At 37.2% G+C, this 25,610-nt stretch overlaps 1 protein-coding gene across 19 annotated transcripts in view; it reads left to right on the plus strand.

Moving 5' to 3' along the window:
* Positions 1-25,610, plus strand: part of KDM6A (lysine demethylase 6A) — a 162,083-nt gene that overhangs the window by 123,184 nt on the left and 13,289 nt on the right. For all 19 annotated transcript variants that reach the window (XR_008468059.1, XR_008468058.1, XM_054211940.1 and 16 more), the window contains 7 exons: positions 15,205-15,334; positions 16,849-16,954; positions 17,661-17,866; positions 20,332-20,396; positions 20,498-20,572; positions 22,436-22,584; positions 23,605-23,719. Coding sequence is in view for 17 of the 19 variants with exons in the window: in XM_054211940.1 (XP_054067915.1) it covers positions 15,205-15,334; positions 16,849-16,954; positions 17,661-17,866; positions 20,332-20,396; positions 20,498-20,572; positions 22,436-22,584; positions 23,605-23,719 (846 nt within the window). In the remaining 2 variants the exon portion in view is untranslated. The remainder of the gene's footprint in view (positions 1-15,204; positions 15,335-16,848; positions 16,955-17,660; positions 17,867-20,331; positions 20,397-20,497; positions 20,573-22,435; positions 22,585-23,604; positions 23,720-25,610) is intronic.

Genomic DNA, 25,610 nt, shown 5'->3' on the forward strand with positions numbered 1-25,610 from the left:
ATCTTTGCTATTACTAATGTTTCATTTCCAGAAGAACTTCAGAAACTTTGGTAGACATATGTAGTGATTTCTTTTTAAATGGAATTTCAGTATTTCATAATGTTCAAGAATCCATGCTAAAATTCATATACTAGCATAGATCTGGGACTGTCTTTTTCTTTAGCCAGTTGTTCAGTAGCTGCCTGATGTAAAACAGTCATTTTCAAGTGAAGTTGTCTTCTGTTTAGGATGACAGATATTGCTAGGTTTTCCTCGATAACTAAAGGCAAAGGAGGTGTTGACGTATCAGGAAAGCGTGATGCACTTGGAGCTAGTCCTTATATTCACTTGCCATGCTGGTCCAAACACTCCCTTTCCTCCATGCTAGGTCCCCAGTCCATTCTTGCTCTGTTATCCACGGTCATCTTTGCTGGATGACTGCAGACCCTATTTCAAGCCTTGAGTCATCTTGCTATTCATGCTTCCTTCTCCATATGTTTGTTTCCTTCCTCATACCCATCGTACTTTTTCAGGGTCCACTTCTATTTCAGATGCTTGTCCACACAGACTTCTGTGGGAAACATAGTTTCAGTGAAGGGAAAATGGAGTGAAAAAGTTGTGGAATCATGTCTTGTTCCAGATAATTTCAGTCTAATGTACAAGTTACCAGACAGCCGGAGTAGGTCTCTCTCTTATCAAATAAAAATGGTTTTGAGTTAAAAGAAGCACAACAAATCAGACTTTTAAAAGCATAAGTAAAGTAAGAGTCTTAAAATACTTGGAATATTGAAATATTTTATAGCATCGGTTTGTACACTCCTCATTTCCTTTTAAAAACCTTTAGATTGTTCTATGAAACTCTGGCTACTCTAGCGAATATAGTTAAAAAGTCTGTTTTAAAACTGTAAAAAAGTTTTTGACCATTGCATCTAATGGTGACATCAATATGTTTTTATTTCTAGTACTTTTATATGATTGTTTTCTTATAGAAGAAAGACTTCTGCAATAGGGACCTGATATCAGTACATGACAGATAAATTTATGGCTTCAAAACACGTATCCTTTCCATGGGGTTTAAGGCTTAATTTCTATAAGGAGCTTTGATACAGCTCCTACAAAAGGAAAACCAGTTGTTTGGATTTTTTTTCTTTTACTCGTTAGCTAGTTGTCTTCTATAGACGTAGTTATTGGTACAATACAAGCACTTCTTAGGTAAGACACAACAGCATCAATGTAGGTGTTGGAAATTATGAATGTTAAAAAAAATTAAAAATCAATCATGTTCCATGCTGGTATTAAGCATTTAAATTTTTTTTTTTTTCCTTAATACAAATAAGTCATGCAAATTTGGTCTGTCATTACAAATCAGTGTTCTCGTTGCAAAACTGATAAATAATCACAGAATGGTTGAGTTGGGAGGTCCAGGAAGTGACCTCCGGAGATCATCTAATCCAACGTCCCAGCTCACAGCAGGGTCGAGTAGAGCAGGTTGCTCATGACCATGTCCAGCCAGGTTTTGAATACTTCCAAGGATGGAGACTTCACAACCTGCCCGGACAAGCTGTTTCAGTGTTTGGTCACCTCTAAAATAAAAACATTTGTTTTCTTATGTACCAGTGCATGGGGTTATTCTTCCCCTGGTGCAGGACTTGGCATTTCCCTTTGCTGAAATTCATAAGATTCCTGTTGGCCCATTTCTCCTGCCTGTTGGTGTTGCTCTGAGTGGTCACACAGCCATATGGTGTATCAGCTTGTTGTTCCAGTCCTGTACCAGTTCTGTACCAGAGATGCCTCTTTTGATAGTGGTGGTTTCAGTACCTATAGCTCAAGTATAGGAGCTGTTCGTGTGGTGGATAGTGCTTTAAATATGCAGTCTTTCAGCTAGTTTTAAGTCTGTCACATTACAGCATAGATAGTTTTGACTCTTCAGAGGTCTAAGTCTGGGTTCGTCTTATATTCCAGTTGATTAGCAGGTATGTTACTGTCACTTTTTGTCTTTAGTTAGTAAGGTTGAATCATTTTAGATCAGATGCATAACAGATTAAGGCGAAAAGTGAGGCCAGACGCTGGGAAACCTGGTAATAATTGCAATGTGATTGTGCAAATTGCATGGTGTTTTCCCTGGTGTCTTCATTGCTAGTAATACAGGATGGAATGGAGTGTGGAAGGCTAGGTTGTAGAAGTTTCAGATAATGGTTCTTAGCAGTGACTTCTGGCAAAGATGTTTGTCCTAGGTCTGTCTTACTAAAAAGCACTGTAGCAGAAACACCAGGCTCCAAGCCTTGACGTTTCTGTGTGCTTCTTAGGTATTTATTTCTCATCTCAGTGTCATTAAATCACCAAAAATGGCAGGTAAACTCTTCCTTCTTCACAAAGAAAAAGAAATGGTGTGACACTCGTGCAGCTGTCAGAGGGTAGGAACCTCCATTGTAAAGGGTGCTGGGATTTGATGGTTATATCCAGCAAGCACATTTACAGAGTCTCTCAAATCCAGCTCTTCCATTAGATACAGGCTCTAACAATGAAAAGGATAATTTCATAGACTCCCCTGCATCAAGGAAAGATGTATTTGCCACAGTAATAATAATTTTTTTCCTAAGACAGTGATTATTCTGCAGCTTTCTGAGACTTTCCTCCCCCCACACCACTTACAAGCCCTATATTTAGACAGCCTGCACAATAGCAGAGCTCTGCATGTAGTGTTGCTCTTATTATTGCACTGTGCTGTGTCATCATTGAACAGATTTTATCATCAGAATGAAATCCTTAGGTATCTTAAAGTATTGTAGGAGTTTTTCATGGATAATGTTACAAGTGCCCACACTTAAAATATATGTAATGACAATGGAATAGCATTTCAGTGGCTGGCTTAATTTTCCATTAAAGCTGGCAGAAATACTTGGAATTTTGTCTTTATTTAGAAGGGTAAAGGTTCCTTTATGAAGCTTTGGAGTATATAGGTACTTTGGTGTAGCTATGGGGCATGAATATGCTGGCAGGCGTAAGTATGATGTGTTAATTACATAGACAGGTTTGAGACGTTCAGTCACCTCTCCTCAGAAGTAGACAGCTTTATGTTGTTATATGCTGAAACTTTATCTACATGGGAAAGCTAGTTAACTGTAAACTCTGTGTGTACTGTTTGTAACTCCGGCATTAATGAACCATGTTATCAGTCTTAATATACATTAAACAAAGATAATTTATTCCATTGAAAGTGGAGCAAACTCCACTAGACATGGTTTAGACAAAGCTTTTCCAAAGTAATTAATTATCCTTCAAAGGTAGGGTGAGCTCATGTTTACATGTGCTCACAGGGAGCCTGTAAGATGGTAGTTGGCTTTGCAAATTCACACTTCACTAATGTGATTATTGCTCACAGCCTTCCCTGTGTAGGCGATCTCAAAGTCCTCAGATTTTCTTGGTAGTTTTTGGAGAAATTTGCCTTCTTTCTCAAAATAATTTTATTTGAAATCCAAACTTGCTGAGAAATTGAAATTGCCATTTAGGGCGCTGTAATTTCTGTATCCGTGTCTTAATAGTTGTTGCCATTTGTGAAAAAGTTACATAAGATGCCTTTAAAGTCCACAGAAGTCCCTTGAATCATAAGCACATGGTTACTGAATGGTTTGTACTCTAACTGCTATTTTCGATACTTAACTGTGTTTACAGTTGTTTTAATTGAAATGTTATCTGTACTATTCTGGTGTCAGAATGCTTGTTGGAATTTTTACCATCTCAATGTATTTTACTCCAAAATATTTTATTTGGGATTATGTAGCAAACGTGGTGCTTTTGAGCATTACTTTTTTAATGTTAAAAGTGATAAAAGTATGTTTATATACGTCTTTCACTGCACCCACATAAATCAGGTAAATGCAAAAAAGCTGCATCTGTTACTGAAAGTTACTAGTTTCTACTGTACTGGGATTTGATGACTAATACTGATCATGGTATAGCTGTCCGTAGGTATCTGTTAGAAAGATAAGTTTTCTAGAAGAGAGGAAAAAACCTAAAGGGAGCTTATTTTATCATCTTTCAAATAATAAGCCTTATATTGTAATGTTCATTTTCAAGTGAAATTTCTATACTTATTACATTCATAAAAATGAAGAGTTTAACAGCTTTTTTTTAAATGGGACCATGTATGTGTTCTTGCTAGTAGAGTATAAAAATAGCTTTTATGATGTCTGGTGTTAGGATGCGTGCATTGCAAATACACATAAAAGAAATCGTGGTAGACTTAAAGTTCTTTCTTGAAGTTTAGCTGATCTGTGTCTTCCAAACTTGCTTAGCAGAAGTTTGCGTGCGGCTTCGTTGGAGAGTAATGGAAAGTGTATTCCTCTGTGTTGCATTTTGATTGTTTCAGTATGCTGTTCATCAAGTTCTTAAGTGAGGTCTGCAGTAAAGGGAAGTACAAAGGTATTTTTCTGTCTTTTTTTTCTACTTTAAAAACTGTGGCTTTGTTATACCAAAACAAATTTTAAAAGCTTTGTTGTGAGTGACACAGAAGGATCTAAGCACACGCAAACTAAGCACACGCAGGGGCAGGCAGGTGCAAGGCTGCTCCTCCTGTGCTGGGAGCTGGAGAGCGGATGGTGCAGAGGTTCCGGGGTGTAGCTCTCGCCCAGGCTCATGGGCCAACAGGGGGCCTTGCAGCGAGTCACAGGCACGGCTGAGCGCTGCTTGGTGCTGACTGCGGAGTTCCTAGCTGCACCTTGTCTAAGGAGTCCTGCCTGCCAAGGGCTATTGACAGACTCAAGTCAAACTTGTGAATTTAGTGCAGAAGGGCCGAGTTTTAACCAAGGCCAGCACCTATAGATCCTTGCTGACCTGCATGTCACATTTACTTTTCGCTTGGTCAGGTACTGCCACTGTGCTTTCTTTAACTTACTCATGGGGATGACACCATGTTCTGCTTTAAATTGTATGTAAAAGCTTCTAACAGCATTCAGGGATCCTAATTAGGAAATATTGGCCCTTAAAAAAGTACTTGCTAATGCGGTGATCGAGTCTCTTGTCTTTTTCTACAGTGTTTCGCTTGGGTTCGTATAGTTGTTATTTTTTCCCAGGGTCACATAATCATCATTTTTCAAGGGAGGTAACGTAATACTTTGCCCCCTGTAGTTTGCAGACAGCTCAAGAAGTGTTAGATGTGCCTTTTACTTTCTTTCTTAGTGAGTGGAGATTGAGAGCTCCCTCTTCAGCCTGTCTGCGCCTTAATTCAACAAGGCAGAGGAAGCTGGGTAATAAAGATGAGCAATGGTAAAAGTGGAGGAAAGACTTGGGTTTTTTACCAACTTGGAGGTCAAGAAATGCTTCAGTCTGGGCTCTGACTACTTTCACAAAGTTTAGAGACGGGATATCTCCTCAAACTGTACTTACTGTAAAGTGTCTGCATATGTCTTCTAAGCGTCCTAAGAGATTCTGAGAAATTTTGTGGGACTGTCAACAAGGTTACAATTGCAACTATATTAGGGTAAGCCAGAAGTGTAAAGGCAGAAAGACAATTTTCGACATGTGAAAATTCTGTTGTGCTCATTATTACTGTTCCTGACCTGTGCTAGGGCTGGTCACCTGTTAAGGAAAAGGTCTTGTCTACATGAGTTTTTTTGTACTAATAGAAATAATAACTCTATATAATATGACTACTTTATAATATATTAGTAAGGTTTTTTCCTGCCACCCTTTTTACATGTGTAAATTTGAGGACAAGGCTATCCAAGCCATATATTAACTAGCTCATTAGCCCTTGCTTTGTTTTAAAATGTGTTGAGGTTGAAGGTGTGCATGCATGCACATGACAGCTCAGGAACAGAGCTCTGCGAAGAACATCCTTGTTAGTGATGCTGTGTGCATGACTGACATGCACAAAAATGTTGGGGAAAAATGTCTAGAGGGGAGAATATTGAAAGATACTCTACTGAAAACCCTGCTTATGTGCAAAATAAGTCAACCTTTAATACATAGTAGAATAGAACATGTTTATATACTAATATATCAGATACTGCGAACTTCAATACTGCATGTTAACTTCCATTTTAACACAGTGCAAGATAATGCAAAAACAAAGCATTGAAAGTACTTCCCATAGTACGGATCACGTTTGGGTGCTATCTCTGCAAATGGTATCTTGAAGTACAAAAGTGGATTTATGTCAAAAAATGTTGATCTTTAGGATTGCTGTAAAAATTGCAGAAAAGCTATCCACAATAGAAAACTGAAAAGAATTATTACTAAAAACAAACAAAAGCCCAAACACCTGCTAGAATAAACTTCATGCACAGGGAGAGGGGAGTTGTCCTGTAGTATTAGCTTTTATATATTGGAGCGACACTGGTTTGGGCCTTAAATGTACTAATATTTGCCAGTTGTTACATACGTACCCTTATTTCATATGATGTGTTCGGAAAGATGTTTTGGCTGCATCTCTAACGTGGACAACTATATTCTATTGTCTTCTGGCATAATCTTCTTGCTATCTGTCAATGCTTGATACAGTCTGTTGCCATATTGTCCTGGTGGTATCCTCTAGGGAAAAAAAAGACATTTTGGCAGGTATGAACAGGTGTATGTAACTTGCTTTTTTTATAGTTGGAGCTCTAGATTAATCATTTTTATTTTCCTCCTCATCATTCTGCATTTGGCTCTGTTTACTATAAGCTTGCTTCAAAACCAGAGTGTTTATGTTACTTGTAAATCACATTGAAATTCCTCAGAAGTCTAACTGTTAAATAATCTTTTTTTCAAACGCTTACAGGTTTAAAAAAAAAAAAGTCTTGTCTAAGACAAGCCATTTTTTACGTCTTTTAGATTCCTACGGGTTTATTTGTGCTTAGAGCACCAAAGATCTGAAATTATTAGCAGTTTGGAATTAAGTAATGCACGAGAGTTGATTCACAACGATACTGTAATTGACCTACTACAGGATAGTGAACTACAATATAATGAAGTTCCTCATCTCACAGGAGGGATTTTATTGGGAAGCAATATGGTAATACTAACCACCAAAACCTGACATGCTTGTTAATGTTGCTAGGATTTTGCTTGTTGCTTAAGAAAGGAATATCAGAGGTACAGAAGTTTGATGTTTTTTAAGATAAAAGAAAAATAGAAAAGGGGTTCAGAAATCATGCATTACAATAAAGTAAAAATGGAAGTAGTCAGGCAAAAATAAATGCTGGGGGATTGTAATTTTGCTTTATGTAAACAAGAGTCGACTTAATAAAAGCTGCTCAAGTGAAGCCGTTGGGTGAAAGGAGAAGTTTTGTATCATAAAATGCAAAACACATGCCAAATAGAAAATTCTGTTTGATTCTTTTTTTTGTTACATGTGAATAGATTGTCTGGTCTGTAGAACAGACTTGGTAAATGTTTTGGTTTGCCAAAGACTAAAGTGAGCGCTTAAGTAGGGCAAGATCATTGCAAAGGCTGAAAAGTTTCTTTATATCCTTCTTCCTTGGTGAGAATGTTGAGGAAATATTTAACAGAGACCTGTTCTATTCATGCGGTGAAATGAGGTTGTTCAAGGAGGCTGAGAAGGGGTCAAACAGAAGGTGCTGGCATAGCAATTGATAATTTTACAAGGAGCTTCCCTTGAAGGGCTAGACAATGTTCATTGAAAAGCTACAAGGAATTTAGAAATGCAGTAGCTAAGCTATTGACTAAATATGCAAATCTCATTAAAATGCTGTTCTGGAGAACAGTAGGGTAACAAATATGCTCATCTCGTTAAACTGCTGTTGGACTTTACGGCTGAAAGAGAATTGAGGAGGTGATTCTGGGAAGTGTAAGTGTGACTTGGTTAGTCTTCCCTACCAATAAAACTGATTACAACAGTAAATTTTAAGGTGGTTATAAAACAACTAAATTCTTGTTTGGTAAACTGTCTACATAGTAAACTGAATTTCTTTAAGCCTCTGAGCAAAATAACAGATAAAAGGAGTGTGCTATTAAATTAATTATCCTTCCTTAGATTCCTGGAGAAAATCCCCTGTTGAGGTCATTAAAAAAAAAAAAAAAAAAAAAAAAAAAAACAAGACAAACCTCAAGTAATTCTGAGCATAATTGAAAACCATGTGATTAAAGGAAGAAAATATGTGATGAATAGCTGCTCCAGGTTTGTTACTAGAGAAGCCAATTGTTAATATGTGGGTAAAAAAAGAAGAGTCTGCTGCTTTGTCTCGTTATGTATCAGGTCTCCTTACAAAGGCTGTTATCAAAAGCTCTTTTCTGTACTCTTAGAAATGTAAGTATCTTCTCCCTGTGAGCAATCCTACTGAAAGGAGAATTAATGAAACATTATCACTAGAATTGAGATTTAACACTCATGCTGTTTATTTCTACTTAAGTGAAACCAGCTGATTTCTAGCTCTGTTTCAACTGGTGCATCTAATTAACATCCTGGAGGAGTGAAGTTAAAAATCCAGTATCCGTCACAGTTAAGAGGGTCCATCACTTTGCCCTTTCTAAAACGGATGTGAGGTCAAGTCCTTCCTTTAAGCAGTGTAGAGAAGTCCCTGAGTTGACTTGATTTGTTTCTCATGAAAAAATAACTAAGCTATTTCTTATTTCTTCTATCATTATTTTTTTAAAGCTTGTTCACAGCCTTGAAAGAACAGGCAAAGCTCCAAACAAAACTTCTGTTTGATAATGAATTAGAGAAGTCTGTGCAAGAGGTCCTCAAACAATTCTAAAGAGAGACCATCTGCATATCTGGGCAGCTTCATGTCAGCTGAAAGTTGCTGTTGCCATTTTTATGTTGATATACGGAGAGGCTAATTTGAAAAATATAAGGAATTTCTGAACTTGAAAGCTTTACCAATTTGGCTTAATTGGGGAAGGCAAAGGAGAGGTATAGGCTTGATGGTAATGCGTATTGAAAGGGGCTAACATGCCTTTTTATAGTTCTTTTTGCTTGGGGCGCAAAGAGGAAAAGTAGAGAACAATCCATTGAGAAAAGAAAGTGACAGGAGACCAGGAGAGATCAGCTGCCTTTCAAGGGATCTTGTAAAATGGTGGAAGTATAGGACAGCAAACGGAAGTTGGTCTGGGCTAAACAGTCTGGAAAAAGGGTCTGATGAATGGTCAAAATGTACGCAAGCGTAGGAAGTAAGCTTCATGAAGACGAGTGGAAAAAGCGATGCAGAGGCTAAATGATCAGACATCTCCTTGCTCAGTGGGCTCTGTGTTGAAGCCTGAGGCAGATCTTTGTGAAGGTGCTGCTCCTTGGCAATTAAGCCTGCTTTGTGAAGTCAATTAGTGAATCACTGGTTTGGGAACTCGGCAATCAAGAGGCAAAGAGCCTAAATCTATTTGAGGGGAAGTACTTTGAGGAGAAAGGAGCTGGATTAAGTTTGTGTTTTGTTCTTAGAAACAAAACCAACAAAAGCAATTCTTGTTTTATTGGGAGGTTTCTTTGTCTGTAAGCAAAGAACTTTTTTGGCTTGAAGGCAAAATTGTTCAATTGCTCTCACATTACTTCTGGCAAGTCAACTTCACCATAGCAAAATTTTTAAGACTAAAATTTGAAATATTGTGATTTCACAAGCTAAACCCTGCTTAGAGTAATATATTCTGTTTTGTTTCAAAAGGCAAATGCAGAGATGGGAAGCAGAATTATCTGGGAATAAAACGCCATAGGAAAGATGTATAGTTTAGGGCAAAGGCAAGCGTATGAAAAAGTTCAGTTCCACTTGTTGTTACAGTGCTTTTCTTCCATAAGTCATTAATGTGATTCTGTTTGTCTTACAGCCTAAGAACATGGTGATTAGCAAATGAAATAGGAAAGAAAGATGTAAAAGTCATTTAGAAAAGAAAAGGAACATTACTTCTTACATAACATATAATTAACCTATGAAATTCACTGCCAACCTGTACTATTGAGGTCAAAACCAGAACAGAATTCAAAAATTATTAGAAATACATTTACATAATGAGAAAATCCACAATTCTATTGTAAGATTTTTTTTGTAGGTTTAAAAAGAAAAATCTCTGGGAGTATTGCCAGCTAGTACCTGGTTGTGAAAGGCTGGGGTAAGGAATTGCATGATAAACAGGTTGTATAATTATCTGGCATTACTTGCATTTAAGTGTAATGTAAGCTTGACTTCTTTATAATTCCCCTCTGAGAGCGCATCTCTCTCTACTGTCTACAGCAGGAGCTTGGGTAGCTGAGCCTCAGAGAGACCAAGTTAGGCATTGTGAGTAACCGACTCCTCCTCGGGGTGACGGGTCTTGACAGCCATTTTTCTGCGTTTTTGTAATACCTTGGAGTATGAAAGCAATTAATTGTATCCGTTAATTGTTAAGAAAGGCTGGGTATTTCTGTTTTGAATCGGGACTGGGTCAAGTAAATACAGTACATCACAGTGCTTCAGCCGAGTTCTTCTGCAGGCACGTTTTCAAAATGTTTAGTTCGTTCTTCTTTGTAGATTAATTAATTCTGGTAGATTTGAGGTAAAGTATCACATAAATCCACAGTTCCTTATATTCTTGTTAAATGTGATTTTTATTTGGGGAAGAGAGTGTATTAATTTTGTTCTTCAGAATGACTGTAATCTCTTGAGCAGTAAAACTTTGTTAATTCTCAAGCAGCTAATCCTCAAATAACAATTCACTTAAACAGACTGACTTCACAACAAAAATAACTGCTTAAGTGCAAATGATTGTGACTTACTCTGTTTTGGCTTGTAAAGCATACCTAAAATCCAAATGTGTAGATAACTGGAAATTGCTTGGGAACTCTTCATTATCATCAAACAGTTCCAATCTCCCAATTAAAAACAAAACGGGAAAATATTTTTAAAAGTACTGAAGCTAAGAGTTCTAGAAAACTCTGAAAGGACGTTTGGAAGAGGGAAACGATAGCCAAGAATGAAAAAGAAGAAACTCAAGAACCAGTCATGCTTAACCACTACACAGAGCTATTAGAATAGTCAGTAGAGGCAAGAGAGTTCAGTAAATATTTTTGTTCTGTGCTTGGGAAAAAGGCAGATACGATGTTCACATCACGGGATGCACGATAACACACTGTCTGTTTTCATAGTAATCAAGGAGAAGGCTAAACAGTAGTTAAATTTGGTATTTTTAAGTCAGAGGCCTGTATAACGTACATCCATGAGCTCAGGCCAGAGAATTGTTGTTTATCACTCATGCGGATTTTATTTTTTTTATAATTCTTGGAAAACAGAAGAAGTTCCAGAGGAGGATTTGAAAACCACTATGGAACTGCTTTCTGAGAAGTAAACATAATCCTCTCAGTCTGACATGAGGCTCAAGTAAAATAATAAAATTATCAAGGTGATAAATTTAATAAATGTAAAGGATAGTAATGAATGATAATGATGTCTGGTTTTTGGAAAATAAGTTTTATCATGTTAACTTTAATATTATTGACGTAGTTGAGAGTTTGTGTAATAAAATAGAGTTAAAATTAATACAGCTGCATAACACAGTTGGCTTTAAGCTTGCATGATAACTTTTTTTAATCAACTAGGATGATGCAATGTCAATACAGTGCCTGTGAAGCATATAGCAACTACCTGATATGTTTCATGTAATTGTAAATGTTTCAGTGATTTTTGCCTTGGATCAGATTTTGGTCCTGTTTATTTGGTTTTTGATAGTGACATAGGGCTCTGGCAGGCAAGTCTCTAAGGCTAGAGCAGCTGAAGTCCATCTTTCCATGGGGCAGGGGCACCCCAGCTGCATTACAAGCTACTTGTTGTCCATGCAGTGAAAAGAGTAAACTCTAGGGAAGAAGTCTGGTAGGTGGATGAAGGCATCATCTCAGGCGGAGCCCTCAGTCTCCATTTGTCAAGAAATCCCTAGATAATATTAAACTGTTGTGTTAATACTTGCTAAAAGCAGAGACTGGGCAGTGAGCGCTGTATAACGAAGAGGAGAGTGACTGTTGCGACACAAACTGGGTCACACCTCTGCTTACGGTTAACTGTGTGTTTTGGTACAGCCAGAGGGGAAGTTGTTCTCTAAGACTGAAGGCTGTAAGCTGTTTTCAGAAGATGTGTGAATGTATCGTAGAAAGCAGTGAAATGTATGAATCTGATGATGTACTTAAGAGATCCCTTAAGTACATGAGATTCAGGCACCTGTGTTAACCGTAGAGGTCGGTGTCACTCATAAGCATGCCAGTTTGAGTTTGGTCCTCAGGGTAAAGCAGTTGCATTAGTTGTTGTTGCTTTTACCCATCAAGTAAATTCCAGTGGACCAAGAGCTGCAGCTTTGACTCAGGACAACGCTGCACATCAATGTGCACCTCTGTCCTTACCTTTCTGAGCCTGACAGCTGCTCCTGCCTTTTCATTCCCGCAGAGCAGGAAGAGAGATGTTCTCCCGACTGCACAGTCTATGAAAAAACTAATTCTCTCTGGAAAGTCAATTTAAATGAATGAAGCCTGTCCTTTTCTTCATTCCTCCATCATGGCATTTTAGGTGACTGTTTGGGCATCCAGTTTCTTTTCAGGGCCTAAATGAGTCTTGTTTTTTCTTGCGCATTGCCTCTGTTGCCTCTTTCAGCCAGTGTGAAATACGCTCACCAAAAATACACTCTTGAAACAGATGCATGTGAGATTTTCCTTATGGTTGTTGTGGTCAAAATGGTCTTTCGCTTTCCTTGCACTGGCCACCGTTGTCTCTTTCCAGAGGTGGAGAGGCCAGCAGTGGATTCTCACACTGCTTCATTTCAGGTGCTGGTAGCAAATCTTTTTAGTACTTCTGTGGTGATTTTTATAATTTCTGTTGCTCTGTTTTGCACACTATCAATTGTAGTGTTATTCTTTAGTAGCTCTCTTGTACTGTTATTAATAATAAATTCTTCTGATTCGTGGACAGAAGAAAAATGATAGAGTGAAACTGGTCTGTTAAAGAAAACTTTAAATACTCTGCCCGTCTGTTTCCTGTGCCACTTGAATTAGCCACCATTTTCCTGTCTCAGCTTTGCTTTTCTTTGGCCCTTTTTCCTCTCCTGAAATTTCCACACAGGGTTTTAGTAACTTAATAGGAAACTGTGGCATACATTTGGTGGGATCAGCTTCAAGTGCTGGGTTTATGAGATAATCACTGTTCATCTGATCTTTTCCTCTGTAGTGTCTGCTTTATTCTGTATCTCCTTTGCCTTTTCAGACCTGTAATTCTAAGAGTACAGGAGGTTCTGCTTTCTCTATTGTCCCCCTTCCCTGAAGACCCCACGAACCCTGGCTTTGCTGAGCTTTTGCTGTGTTATCTTGTTGTGACTACAGTGGCTTAAGTTACGCTAGTTCTGAGCAATATCCTTTTTTTCTTCAGGTTCAGTCTTTCTCGTCTTTCTTGCCTCAGAAATTGCCTGAGAACTGTTTATCACTTCAAACTGAATTTTGTCATGGTTATCTTTGATTTTTAATAGTATGCATTTGCTTTTCTTGGTTTTATTTTTCAGTTCAGTAATGCAAAAATTATAGCTTATTCTAATACCTGCTATTCAGGTGATAGTTTCACTTTTTATAGGTGGACTGAATCTGATTCATGCAACCATGGTTGATAAATTTCTTTGGGTGATGGTGATTTTTATATTGCCGTATTTTTTTGTCTGGGGGCAGTTAGGGTCTTTGCAAGAACTACATCAGACATGAAGCATTGGTCAGTGAAGTTTTTGCCAAGTTGGATGATGCCTAATCAAAGCTTCCACATTGCTCTTTCAGTTTCTTTGAAGTTGCAATCTATTATGGCATTAGACTCACCTAAGCACAAGCAATAAGCTGCGTTTGGTATTTTGACAGGCGTGCTTTGGAGACAGTTGTTAAATGTGTCTCTGTCTGTATTGCTCTGATCTTCTGTCAGAGGGGAGCAATGTATAAGTTAGAAAGCTGATTTATGTTCTGAACTGAACGACTGACTTGTTTGTTGTGATGAGCACCAGTTTCTCAGGATGCTCTTCTTTGCTGCAGCCTGGGGTAGGGGAGGTGTTTGCTTTTTTTCTTTAGTGTTTTTCATAACAGTCAGTCTGATGTCATCTCAAGCCCCAAGTTCATCTTGCTCGTGGTTTGTGGTAGCTTGATTTGAAGCAGTGCTCTCACATGCCAACTTCCAGCTCTATGATGCTTCTCAGTGCAAGTGTCACAGTTTCTGTGTTTTAGAGACAAACTCTATTGCTAGGAGTTTCATCTAATATGTCAGATGTGTTTTCTGATGAAGACTGTTGTTACTAGAACAAATCTTTTAACGTATGAGTTCTATGAAGATACATGACTAAATTATGCATTAGAAATATCCCATTTTGTGGGGTGTTGAGAGGTGGTAACAACAGCTAGTGAATCAAGAGAGGTTTTAGAAGGATTTGAATAGTGCTTAGTGTGGAGAATTTTGAAGTAGTTGGGTCAGTTTTAACAAACAAAAACTTGACGGATTAATAAATTTTAAGTTGCTAGTATTACTTAAGTAAATTAATAAATACTTTCCCGGTGATAGTGACTTGAAATTGAATATAGACTAAGCTCAGAATGCAAGTTTGCCCGGTTGTTCACACACGTACAGTGGATTATCCACATCTGGAAATCTCCAGAGAAAGGCTGCAAATACAACAAGCCAGGTTCTCATTCAAGTACACCTTCGGGTGTTGACACAGCAACTCGCTCAGGGTAGGTCCTTTTCTCTGTTGCTCAAACAAATGGATTATGCAGCAGTGGCTCCTTCTGGCTTCAAAATGTGTAAATCGGAGAGGGATAGGTGATTGTTCAATTTAGCGTCGTTAGTGTAGTTCTGTGTGGTTTCTGTGAGTCAGCATTTTTTTGGCTGAGGCATTGTCACTTTCTGACTTTGTGCTCTGCCACAGTGCTATGCACATGCACAGCATTACCGGACTCTGTTATTTCAGCTGCTGTGAATTGATCATCCACCAGCCAATGCCAACCTAACAAGGTTCTTCTCTATTTCTAGTTGAAACCTGCTTTCTCTGTTAAATTTTGTCAAGTGAGTCGTACTTGCTTTTATTTAAAATGACTGTGTTTTCACCTAATAGCAGTGATGTTGCAGATTTGGCAGGCAAAATGGGAATTATTTTGAATATTATCAAATTATACACTGAGAATCCTTGATTGAAATATATGAGCTTTATTTGTATCTTGAGTTACGGTTTCTCCTTATACATCATTGTTTTCCAGAAGAGATGACACTAGTATATACGTATCATCTTAGTCAAGTATTGACAGAGGCAGCTCTTCTTTCCTTTCAGGAATCTGGGTAAAAATGGCTTATCTAACAGTAGTATTCTATTGGATAAATGCCCACCTCCACGACCACCGCCTCCACCGTACCCTCCCTTGCCAAAGGACAAGCTGAATCCACCTACACCTAGTATTTATGTAAGTAAATCTAATGGCAGAAGTATCCTGCTGACTGCCCCTTGTATTTGTTTGTATATCTGAATTACATAATGTAATTATTTTAAAGATGCCCTATTCACAGCTGAATTCTAATTACAGTGCTCTCCCAACTAGTGTATAAGCAGGAAAAATGCTAACCTTAAAGAAAATTTTGAGACTTAGTTTGACTCTTAAAATATTTGTAAATTAAGAACTTCAGGAAACAAGAGGAAAAACAGCTTCAGAACTGTTTTGTTGATTTTTTTAATACTCAAAATATTGGCAGAATAGGCAAAACAGTTCATTATATATAATGTACAGTATTTCAAATATGTGCGTACGTTATTTGCAAGTGACAGTTTAGGAATAAAAGAGCAAGTAACTTAACTAAACTCTCCTAACAGTATGCTTCAAAATACATTAAAGAAAAAATAATTTAAAGTTGAGGTGATGTTAAGAACAAAATGTCATTAGGAAAAGGCAGACTTTAGTTGCGTAGTATTTTCTTGTGCAACCGTTAAAACTTCTGTTCTGAAAATAAAGTTTCATAATAACTTTAGAAGAGTTTGAGCTAACTTCCTTAGTAATAGAAGAATAAATTACAGGATGTCAATTTCCTGGATAACTGAAGAATAAATTCTAGAATGTCCATACAGCTGGTGTGAAAACCTCAAGTCACCTTTGATTAGGGCAACTTGGGGACCAGAAGCAGTTGGCACTTTGGTGTGATACTACACAAGCAGTCTGCCCAAGAGTTAGGTTAAGTTGGGAGCAATGGAGCTTCCAAGTGTTGGATCTGAATTAATCTACCTTGTTAAAAGTCTGTCACAGCTTTGTTGAGTCTGTACAAAGCTAGTAAGTCACCATGTTGCAACACACTGTGTAGATGTGCCAGCGTGGGTCCCAATATTTGGGAACTCTGTATTGTGTTTTGTTTATTGAAAGAGATGTCTTCAGCTTTTTAAAAGACTCAAAACAATAAAAAAAGAAAAGGGGGGAAAAAAAGATGGGGGAGACTATAGCATAAAATTGAGGTCATAGGTGCACAAAAGCATAAGAAAATCCAATCAACCTTTCTGGTTAACATGAGATACACTGTGAGAGTAGTCTTTTTAATTATACTGTTTCTTGTATACATTATCTATAGAATTAGCTTTTTGACTTCCGTAAAGAAAGTTAGTATATTATCTTGCTCTTCAGAGAATTCTGTAGATTTAGAGAATGTACAAGGCTACTGTCAGATAAAGAAATAAACTGCAGGAAACCCGAGTTGCAAAAGCTGAAACAACCTGGGAATAATTCATGCCAAGAAATAAATTACAGTAACAAATTGATTTCAGGAGTGAACCTAGGTTTTAACATGGAGAGGGTTGTATGATGTAGCTATTCATTCCCAAATGGAGAACATTCCTGTCTTCTTTCTGATGTTTCTCTTTTTTTAAATTTCTTTTTTATTTTACAAATAATAAGTCTTAAGTTCATCTGACATTTAATATTCTGTTATAATTTTACAGTTGGAAAATAAAAGAGATGCTTTCTTTCCACCTTTACATCAATTTTGTACAAATCCAAACAACCCTGTTACTGTAATACGTGGCCTTGCTGGAGCGCTTAAATTAGGTGGGTTTACTTTCTATGTTGTTTTTTTACTTTGGAAAAAAAAGTATGTGTTTTTTAAAAAGAAGCCTCTCGGTTCTTAAAAGTGGATATTTTATTGTTGGAAATATTGTGTATTCCAAGTAATTAGGGTAATGTGTAATTTCTCAGTTTGCTACTGTTTCTGATCTGTCATCTCAAAAAAACCCCAAAAAATCCAGCAGATTTGAGTACAGAGAGGAGCTGAGCTGTGGATATGGAAGCTTACAGATAGACTTTTTTCCTGTGAAAACTATGGCTATGTGTCTTAGTGCTTAGATTTAATGATCTATAATCTGACCGTGTACGGTATTTTGAACTCTGTAGATAGGAATTGGCAGTAGGATATGCTTTATGTGATGGAAGTGCATTCATAAAACAATAGTCTGAAAAAATACTTTATTGTGTGCAGATTTGTTTACACAAGTCATGTAAAATGCTTCTTGGAATACAGTCCGTATGGTAGGTGCCAAGTTTTTTCTAAGCTTCTACTGTTGTGTGCAGAAAAGCCTCCTGAGTGTTAATCATGAGTGTTAATTTTTAACCTACAGGTGTGCTGTGTTATGAAGGCTAAGGGGGCAAAAAAGCTTTAGTTTAAACCTTGAGATGACTTTAGTATTAATGTCGTCTTTTCTTGAAAATTTTTATTATTTTTTAAATGTCATTTATGAATTTTATTCCTATTTATTAGATCTAGGACTCTTCTCTACTAAGACATTGGTAGAAGCAAATAATGAACACATAGTAGAAGTGAGGACACAACTACTGCAGCCAGCAGATGAAAACTGGGACCCCACTGGAACAAAGAAAATCTGGCGTTGCGAAAGCAGTAGATCTCATACAACAATTGCTAAGTATGCACAGTACCAAGCCTCCTCGTTCCAGGAGTCTTTAAGGGTAAGCCTGTTGTTATTATTTAAGATACAATTTACAAACTGTATACTAACTCTGGAACCAATTAGTAACAGCTATTAGAAACAAATGGAAGCTGTTAAGGAAAAGGAGACGTTTCCGTTAGCATGAAGAGTGCAGGTAGATTTACAGAATATGTTTTCAATAGAGGGTCAAATACTATATAGGGTGTTCCTCACAAATGCTTAATGAAAAACTTAATTTTGTTAATGTAAAACTAGCTATTACATACTTTCAGAGCTTGTTAGCTCAAGCTTTCATATAATAATGTCAAAATTCATATAAAAATATTTATAGTTTAAGATGCTGGGTTTTTTTAACTTGTATTGCTTCTAGTTTCACATACTCTTTGAAATCAAATTTCTTTGTTCTTCATAGTATCCTGAGTTAATTTGGATGTGGTTTATTAGAAGTTAACACTTGTCTTTCAGCACAAAGGTTTAAAATATTGAAATAACTTTTTTTTTCCAGAAAAGTGGCTGATGCTTTCCATATTTGTTATTGTTGGGCTATGAACATAACAGTTGCCATTTAGTTTAGAAGTTGTTAAACATATGTGACAGAGTGAAATGTTTGAAATGTTATTTTATTTGTATTACTTTTCAATATTTTTGCTGAAGTAGTGACCATATCCTTGGAAGTGGCTATGGGCACTCCTCCGAGGCTTATGTTACCTGCTGTTATAAAAAGATTAGGCTAAGGTGGAACAAAGACAAAAATACATTCTTGACCATTTGTTAATTAGAAAATAGGGCAAACATCAACGTGAGGTATTGACTATTACAGTTTTCACTGCCATTACATAGAAACAGCAATGGTTTCAGTAAGAAAGGAAAGAGAAATTCTAAATTTAAATTTCGCACATGAGAGGAAAGGATTAGAAATGAAAAAATGAATCAGTAGTTGAAGAATAGAGAAGGGAAAGTAGTCAAAATGTTTTGAGCGAGAGCGATACAGGTTGAGGAAAAGAAACAGGAATGCCATTGGGAAGTGGGGAGCACTGAAGTCATCAAGAACTTGCCACATAGATGTGATTTTTTATTTTATTTTATTTTTATTTTTTTTCCTCTGCAGTGGTAATAAATTTCAGTAGGATATCAACTGAAGTTTACTGGTGCCCCTTGAACAATGCACCAGCATTGTATTCTTGTACATCATTCCAGAGGAGCTAGAGAACATTACACACACAATGTTCTAGTGAAGTACACGTTCAATAATGTGCATAACTGATCACATACCAGCTTGTCAGCAGGAAAGCCTCAGCTTTGGTTTTGCACCAAGAAGTGAACTGTGGGATTTTCTGATTATTTTTTTCTCTGTTACAAATTGGTGGTAAAAATGTAATATATAAAACAATTTTCAGAATGATGATTTTAATTTTCCCCTTGGAAATCAAAAAGACATTGTTTTAAGCGTACATGTGTTCTTTACCTAACACTGCTTTGACCTGTCCTTAGGTGACTTTTCACAGTGTTCAAATGAAAGCTTTATTGTCTGTTTCTACAGATGCAATCCTCTTGGTTTGCCCTACGTGATCTTTTTTTTTATGCCTCTGACAACTATTACATTGCTTTTCTAACATGTCTTGCAGTATTTGATAAATCCATCATCACTAGATTCCTTTTTGTTTCTCTTTGTCCTTCGTTCAAAGGATGAATAAGACTTTCTCAGGTACATAGGGCACTTCGAGATTTAACAGCAATCCCATTCAAAGCCAGAGATCTTTGGGTAGCCTCCAGGCAGTTCTTTCCTCCTTTTTGTCATATTCTTTTTCCTTCTACATCCATACACTTGCCAAAAAAGAAGTCTTTAGAATAGACTTTTGAGGCCACTTTGCTAAAAAGATCAAATTACATCATTTAATATTTTTTAGATTTTTTCCACTAGTCATGGTCCTAGCTACTGCAGTGCTAAAATAGCATATGGCTATGAAAAATTCAAAAGATTTTATATAATGGATTTTATAAAATTAATTTTATAAATACTAGTCATCCTATTTTCATATCAAGAGACCTGCCTGACTTCGAAGGAAGGTAAATATTCTAGTCTAAAAACGTTAACAGTATTCCTTAAGACTGGATTCCAGTTCACCTGCATAATGAAGCAAACCGACATGCTCATTTGCAACCATAATGTAGGCTAGCAGAAATGTTTACAGTGCAGACATTTTCTATTGTCCTGGCCTGAGCTTCACTGAATTTGTAGTCATAAAGAATTTTTTTGCAGTGGCTTTGGACTAAAGTTTATTTATTTTTAAAAAAATTTTCATAACAGTAACATTCACATAAAATCTTAGATATAGATACTTTAAAGATTATACCAGCATCTTGAAATAAATGTACTTATGTCTGTGAACCTGTTACCATTTTATACCTATAATTTTATATAGATTATTACTTCTGTGTTTATTTATGTATATATAAAAACATTTCCACAATTGCATTTTATAGGAGGAAAATGAGAAGAAGAGTCACCACAAGGACCACTCAGACAATGAATCCACATCTTCTGATAAGTAAGTGTGGTATAACTGTGATAATTCGGTAGTTGGTTTTATGTGGTTTTACACATCATTCCTATTTCCACATTCACCTATTGTATTTTTTATATTTGCAGCTCTGGGAGGAGGAGAAGAGGACCTTTTAAAACAATCAAGTTTGGGACCAACATTGACCTGTCAGATGACAAAAAGTAAGTTGATTACAGTTTCTCCAGCTCACAGTGGTATTCTACAGTATGATACCCCTGGAAAACTAACGCAGTCTTCTCAGACATCAGTCAGTCTGTTGATAAACCCAATTCCAGTTGCAAACCCCATTTCCACAACTAAGTTGTTACCTTTAGTCTTTTAACTGTTGTTAAGAGTCCGTCTCACCCTAAAATCTCTTTTCAAGCTTGTATTTCTAGGATCTTTTATTTTTCCAGAAATGAACTTAAGCATCCATCAGAGACTTCTTGGTTGTCCTCCTTCTAATACATTCACTTTGTTTCGTTCTGAGGATTTAAACTGTTTGCTTACAGCTTTAATTACTTGTGACAATACCAAGTTTTCAGTCTTTGCACAGAAATTGAAAGATTAAAGGATTTTTCTTTTTTATTTCTCTGGATTTTTGTTACTTGGTTTTTTGTTCCCTTTTGTTCCTGCTGTCATCCTTTCTGTTTCCACTTTTCCATAGCTCTTGCTTCTCTGTCCAGGAGCAGGGTTTGAAATATGTGGTAAAGACAGATCAGTGCTTACCTGTGGATAAGCCATGATACCTCTGCCAGAAACACCAAAAAAAAAAAAAATTGTGTAATAATAATAAATTGTATATTGTTTAGATTACATATCTTCCTGTGAGTAGATGAAGGTAGCTCAGAAAAACATCAGAAAGTATTAGAAATACTCTGAAAGCAAACTTTTTTGTGTCCAGTAATAATTTTTTGTTTGATTACATCTCTAGCTCGTATATATTTACATAAAAGATCCAGCATGTTTAGGCTGTCAGTCCCACCAGCTGCCGCACAAAAATTCTGATCTATTTCAATGATTAGAGCAGAAGAAAAGGTTGTGGTGTTTGAAACTGGAGAGTAAAGCCTGCTTAAGATGCTGAGGTCTTCTATGGTATAGTCACTGAAAGATCAATGCGTGTATATATGCGTGTGATTAGAGATTGTTTTAAATTTTTCATACTGATGCTATTTTTTTCTAAAGAAAATTACATCTGTAGATACAAAATTGTTGCTAATAAACTAGCACCCAGAGCAAATCATTGGGAGAGAGACTTTAAATGAACCTAAGCATAACTAACCTGGGGCTCATAGGGAATTGGATTTTGATACTTTAAATAGTTCTTGTAGGATCCCAGGCAGATGCTTGATCTTCTGATCTGCAGTCGCAGCTTTTGCTAAAAACTATCTTTCCGCTCAACTAGCCTGTCAGGTTTGTGTTTATATTTGGAAATATTTTAAAATTAAGAGTAACACAGATACCTGGGTGACATTAGAGCTCCAAACTTAAGTTCTGATATTTTTGTGTTTGAAGATCTGTGTTTTTCTTAATGCAAGTATTCAGTTCCATAGCACAAGCATGTAGTTAACTTCATTCTTGGTGACAGCAATTGTATGCACAGGCTAGGGTGTGTTTAGACACTCTTCTTGACATATGTTGTAGCACAATATCGTTTGGCTCTTGAAAGCATGGTTAACTGTTTCTTGACTGGCCTAGAGAGGGAGGAGAGCACAGCTCTTATTTCACTTGGAAAAGATGTACACCAAGGTGCAAGCAGAATTTTCTGGCAGTATAACAGCAGACTGGCTAACTGCAAGAGTGAGTCCAGTCACCCTGGCTTTTAGCTCACCCTTAAATGAAATTGTCATTTAAATTTCTGTAACTGTCAAGTAAAGGTATTGCATTATCTTGGCTTCCATCTTAAGAAAAGTGAAGTTATGTAGAAGTAGGCTGTCTGCTCTTTTATCTCCTGTGCTAACGATTTTTTGAAAATGTTTATATTTCTCAAACTTTTCTAAGAGTCTTAGGGATTCACAGTTTGTCGATTTGCTATTTTGCTGCAGGTGGAAGTTGCAACTCCATGAACTGACAAAACTTCCTGCTTTTGTACGTGTGGTATCAGCAGGAAATCTTCTAAGCCATGTTGGTCATACCATCCTGGGCATGAACACAGTGCAGTTGTACATGAAGGTTCCAGGAAGCAGAACACCAGGTGAGTATAATCTCTTTGCATGAAAAAAATCAGGGTCTACTGCTGTGGTATTGATGTAACTGCACTGCAGATTTTCCATATCTTACAGCATGCCTAAGAGTGATAAAATTGTATATATTCAGTATTTTTTTTTAATTTCTTGTTTAACTGAACTCTGCATGTACGGAGTACTAAATTACGTTATAGTGGAAATTTCCGGATTTCTGCAGTGCTAGGTAATTACCATACTAACCTCGTGCATGAAATACTGGATTCTTTAAAGGAAAAAAGGCAACGGATTTATATACTTGGACAGTATTTGTATTTTGCATGCCCTGAAAGTTTTTATAGGCTTCCAAAGTAGGTCTTGTGCAATCATAGAAATCAGTGTACTTTCACTTTTTAGATTCTTTATTGTCTTGGGATAGGACTCAACCCTCCATAATGAATAGTGCTGTGTTAGAGCACTGGACTGAGACTTGAGGGATCTGGACTAAATTTCAGGGTCTGTTTTTTCTGAAGTACAACTTTAGATAATTCCATTAGGGATTATGGCTCAGTTTTCCAGCTGTCAAAAGAAGATAAAATACTGGCATTTCTACATTGATTTTGAAAGCTCTTTGTGACAGATTTTCTTACTACTTGTCTTACTCAGTGCCTGAAGTCGTGAAGTCTTGCTCCTGACTGGGACTGTCAAGAGCTAGCATAAAACACAAAATCTAAGCTTTAGCATCCTGAAGCATTCCTTTCTACAAAAAGGGAACTGCTGAAGTACTGGTCAGATTTGCAAGATTGGTAGTTCCAGCTTTTTATTTTCCACAAACTAACAAAAGCGGAATTCTCTTGTCACTGGGAGCTCAAGTGCATTTCTTAACACTGTGAAGCACCTAAGTAGTGTGTATAAGTGTCATATAAAAATATGTACGAATACTTAAACTATGATGTAGGGTTTTTTAGTACTTGTAACTTTGCGTTTTCATAGCATTATTTTGATAGGTCAGCCTTACATGAAGTGTGTTTATTTTTTCTCTTAAATTTCAGGTCATCAAGAAAATAACAACTTTTGTTCCGTAAATATAAATATTGGTCCAGGTGACTGTGAATGGTTTGTTGTCCCTGAAAGCTATTGGGGTGTCATGAACGACTTCTGTGAAAAGTAAGCTGGGCGTGCTGTTTTTCTCTATTTTTATCAAGTTCTCTGTGCCTTTCTCAGACCTAAGGGGGGAAATTACCGAGGGTGCTGTAAGAGGACATTATTTTTCCAGTTTTCCATGCAGTCAGAAAAGTCTTTTAAAATAAGTCAAAATGCAAAATCTAGAATTTATACAAAATATGGTATTTGTACAATGTATAGAAACTTGGATTGTCTTGCTTTCAAAAATTAACATTTGGGTCCATTATTTGTTTTTTTTTTCGAACACAGGAATGAAGTATATACAAGTGAGAGATTGGTAGTAGCTAATGCTCGCCTAGGTTCAAGATTCCAATTTATACTACATTAAGATGGAATAAGAAGTTTAGTATAAGCATAGACTGTGTGCTAGCAATGTGTATTGTGTGGCATCAATCCAGTTTTTGTAGCATAACATTTCCACATCAGAAAATCCATCTTAGTCCTTGCTGTTAATCTAGGCACTCTATCATGCATGTTAAAGCTGCCTCTACTGTTACCAAATGGTGATGCTTTTATAATGATGTCATGACTTTCTAGAGCTATTGCAGTGGACTGCTGGAACAAAGCTGGGGGTGAGGGCGTTGGGGTTTTGTTTTGGTTTGTTGGTGTTGGGTTTGGTTTTTTTTAGGAGTGATGGACTAAAGTATTTTCCTGGTGATGTATGCTATTAATCTTTATTATGATTAATGTACATGTTGTACACAAGCAAGTACAGAGTCATTGGTATTTTGGCATGGTTTCTTGCTGCATCTAGAGGGAGAGCTCAGACCCCAGGAGGTGTCATGGCATGCTTTGCATACACTTAAATGTTTGTAGCTTGCTGGAAAAGTTGAGGTGCTCTGACCATTGGGGAAATACTTGGCCAGCTTTAAGACTGGGGTTTCTGTGTTGTGCCTTGTGTTGAGTGGATGCTTTAAAAACAAACAGAACACACCCATGCACCACCACACCTCACTACACACACACCCACAACCCCCCGTCTCCCCACCCCCCACACCCCCACCCCCCACCCCCCCCCCCACCCCCCCCCCAAAAAAAAGGAGGAGCAATTGTCTCCCCTAATCATGTTAGCATTCAGGCGGTAGCCTCTGAAACTGACCTAAAGGAAGAGATTTTTCTTCTTAGCTTTCCCAGTTAAAACTGGACTAAACTCTTGACTTTTCTTCAGAACTTTTCCAGAGCTCTTCAGATTCATCTCTGTATTTTCTGGCTGTCTACTGACCACTGTTCATATTTCATCCACCTTTACAAAGATTAGCCATCTCAAAATTGTAATTGTACTCATGCAATTGCAGAGTCTCTGATGACAACATGCCTTTTACCCCCATGACGCTGTCCTCCTGAGGGTGACAGAGAAACTAAGATCTTGATAACCTCATAAAATGTCTAGAGTGCCTGATGGAGGCACTGAATTGTCCTTGAAAACAGTGAATTGCGAATGATGTGTCATGGTGCAGTATAAAAACAGTATAAAATCAGGATAAGGATGGGAAAGAAGTGTGTATTTTGCATAACCATAGTGGAAGAGTTCGTGCTTAGGAAATCCATATGGACGTGTTTTTTCATGCTTCTCAGGAGGGTCGACATGTCGTGGCTGAATATAGCATAGACCTGTGGATCACGGTTGAGATGGTGCCAACAGGTTGCTTGTTGGACAAGCTTCACGTGCATAAGCTGCCAGTACGAGTACATGGTTGGCATTGTTCAAAACAGAAAGCGTTCTTAAGAGCTGGTGTGGTCTGTGTATAAAATCAGTTCCTGGTTAAAAAAGCAGCATTCAGCACCAGTCTCACACTAGATCTGACCAAGCGTTAATAAAATGCCACAGCATAATTAAAATACTGGGAAATTTGAAGGTAAATAGAACATAACT

The sequence above is a fragment of the Rissa tridactyla genome, chromosome 1 (genome assembly GCF_028500815.1).
Source record: "Rissa tridactyla isolate bRisTri1 chromosome 1, bRisTri1.patW.cur.20221130, whole genome shotgun sequence".
Taxonomy (NCBI): Eukaryota; Metazoa; Chordata; class Aves; order Charadriiformes; family Laridae; genus Rissa; species Rissa tridactyla.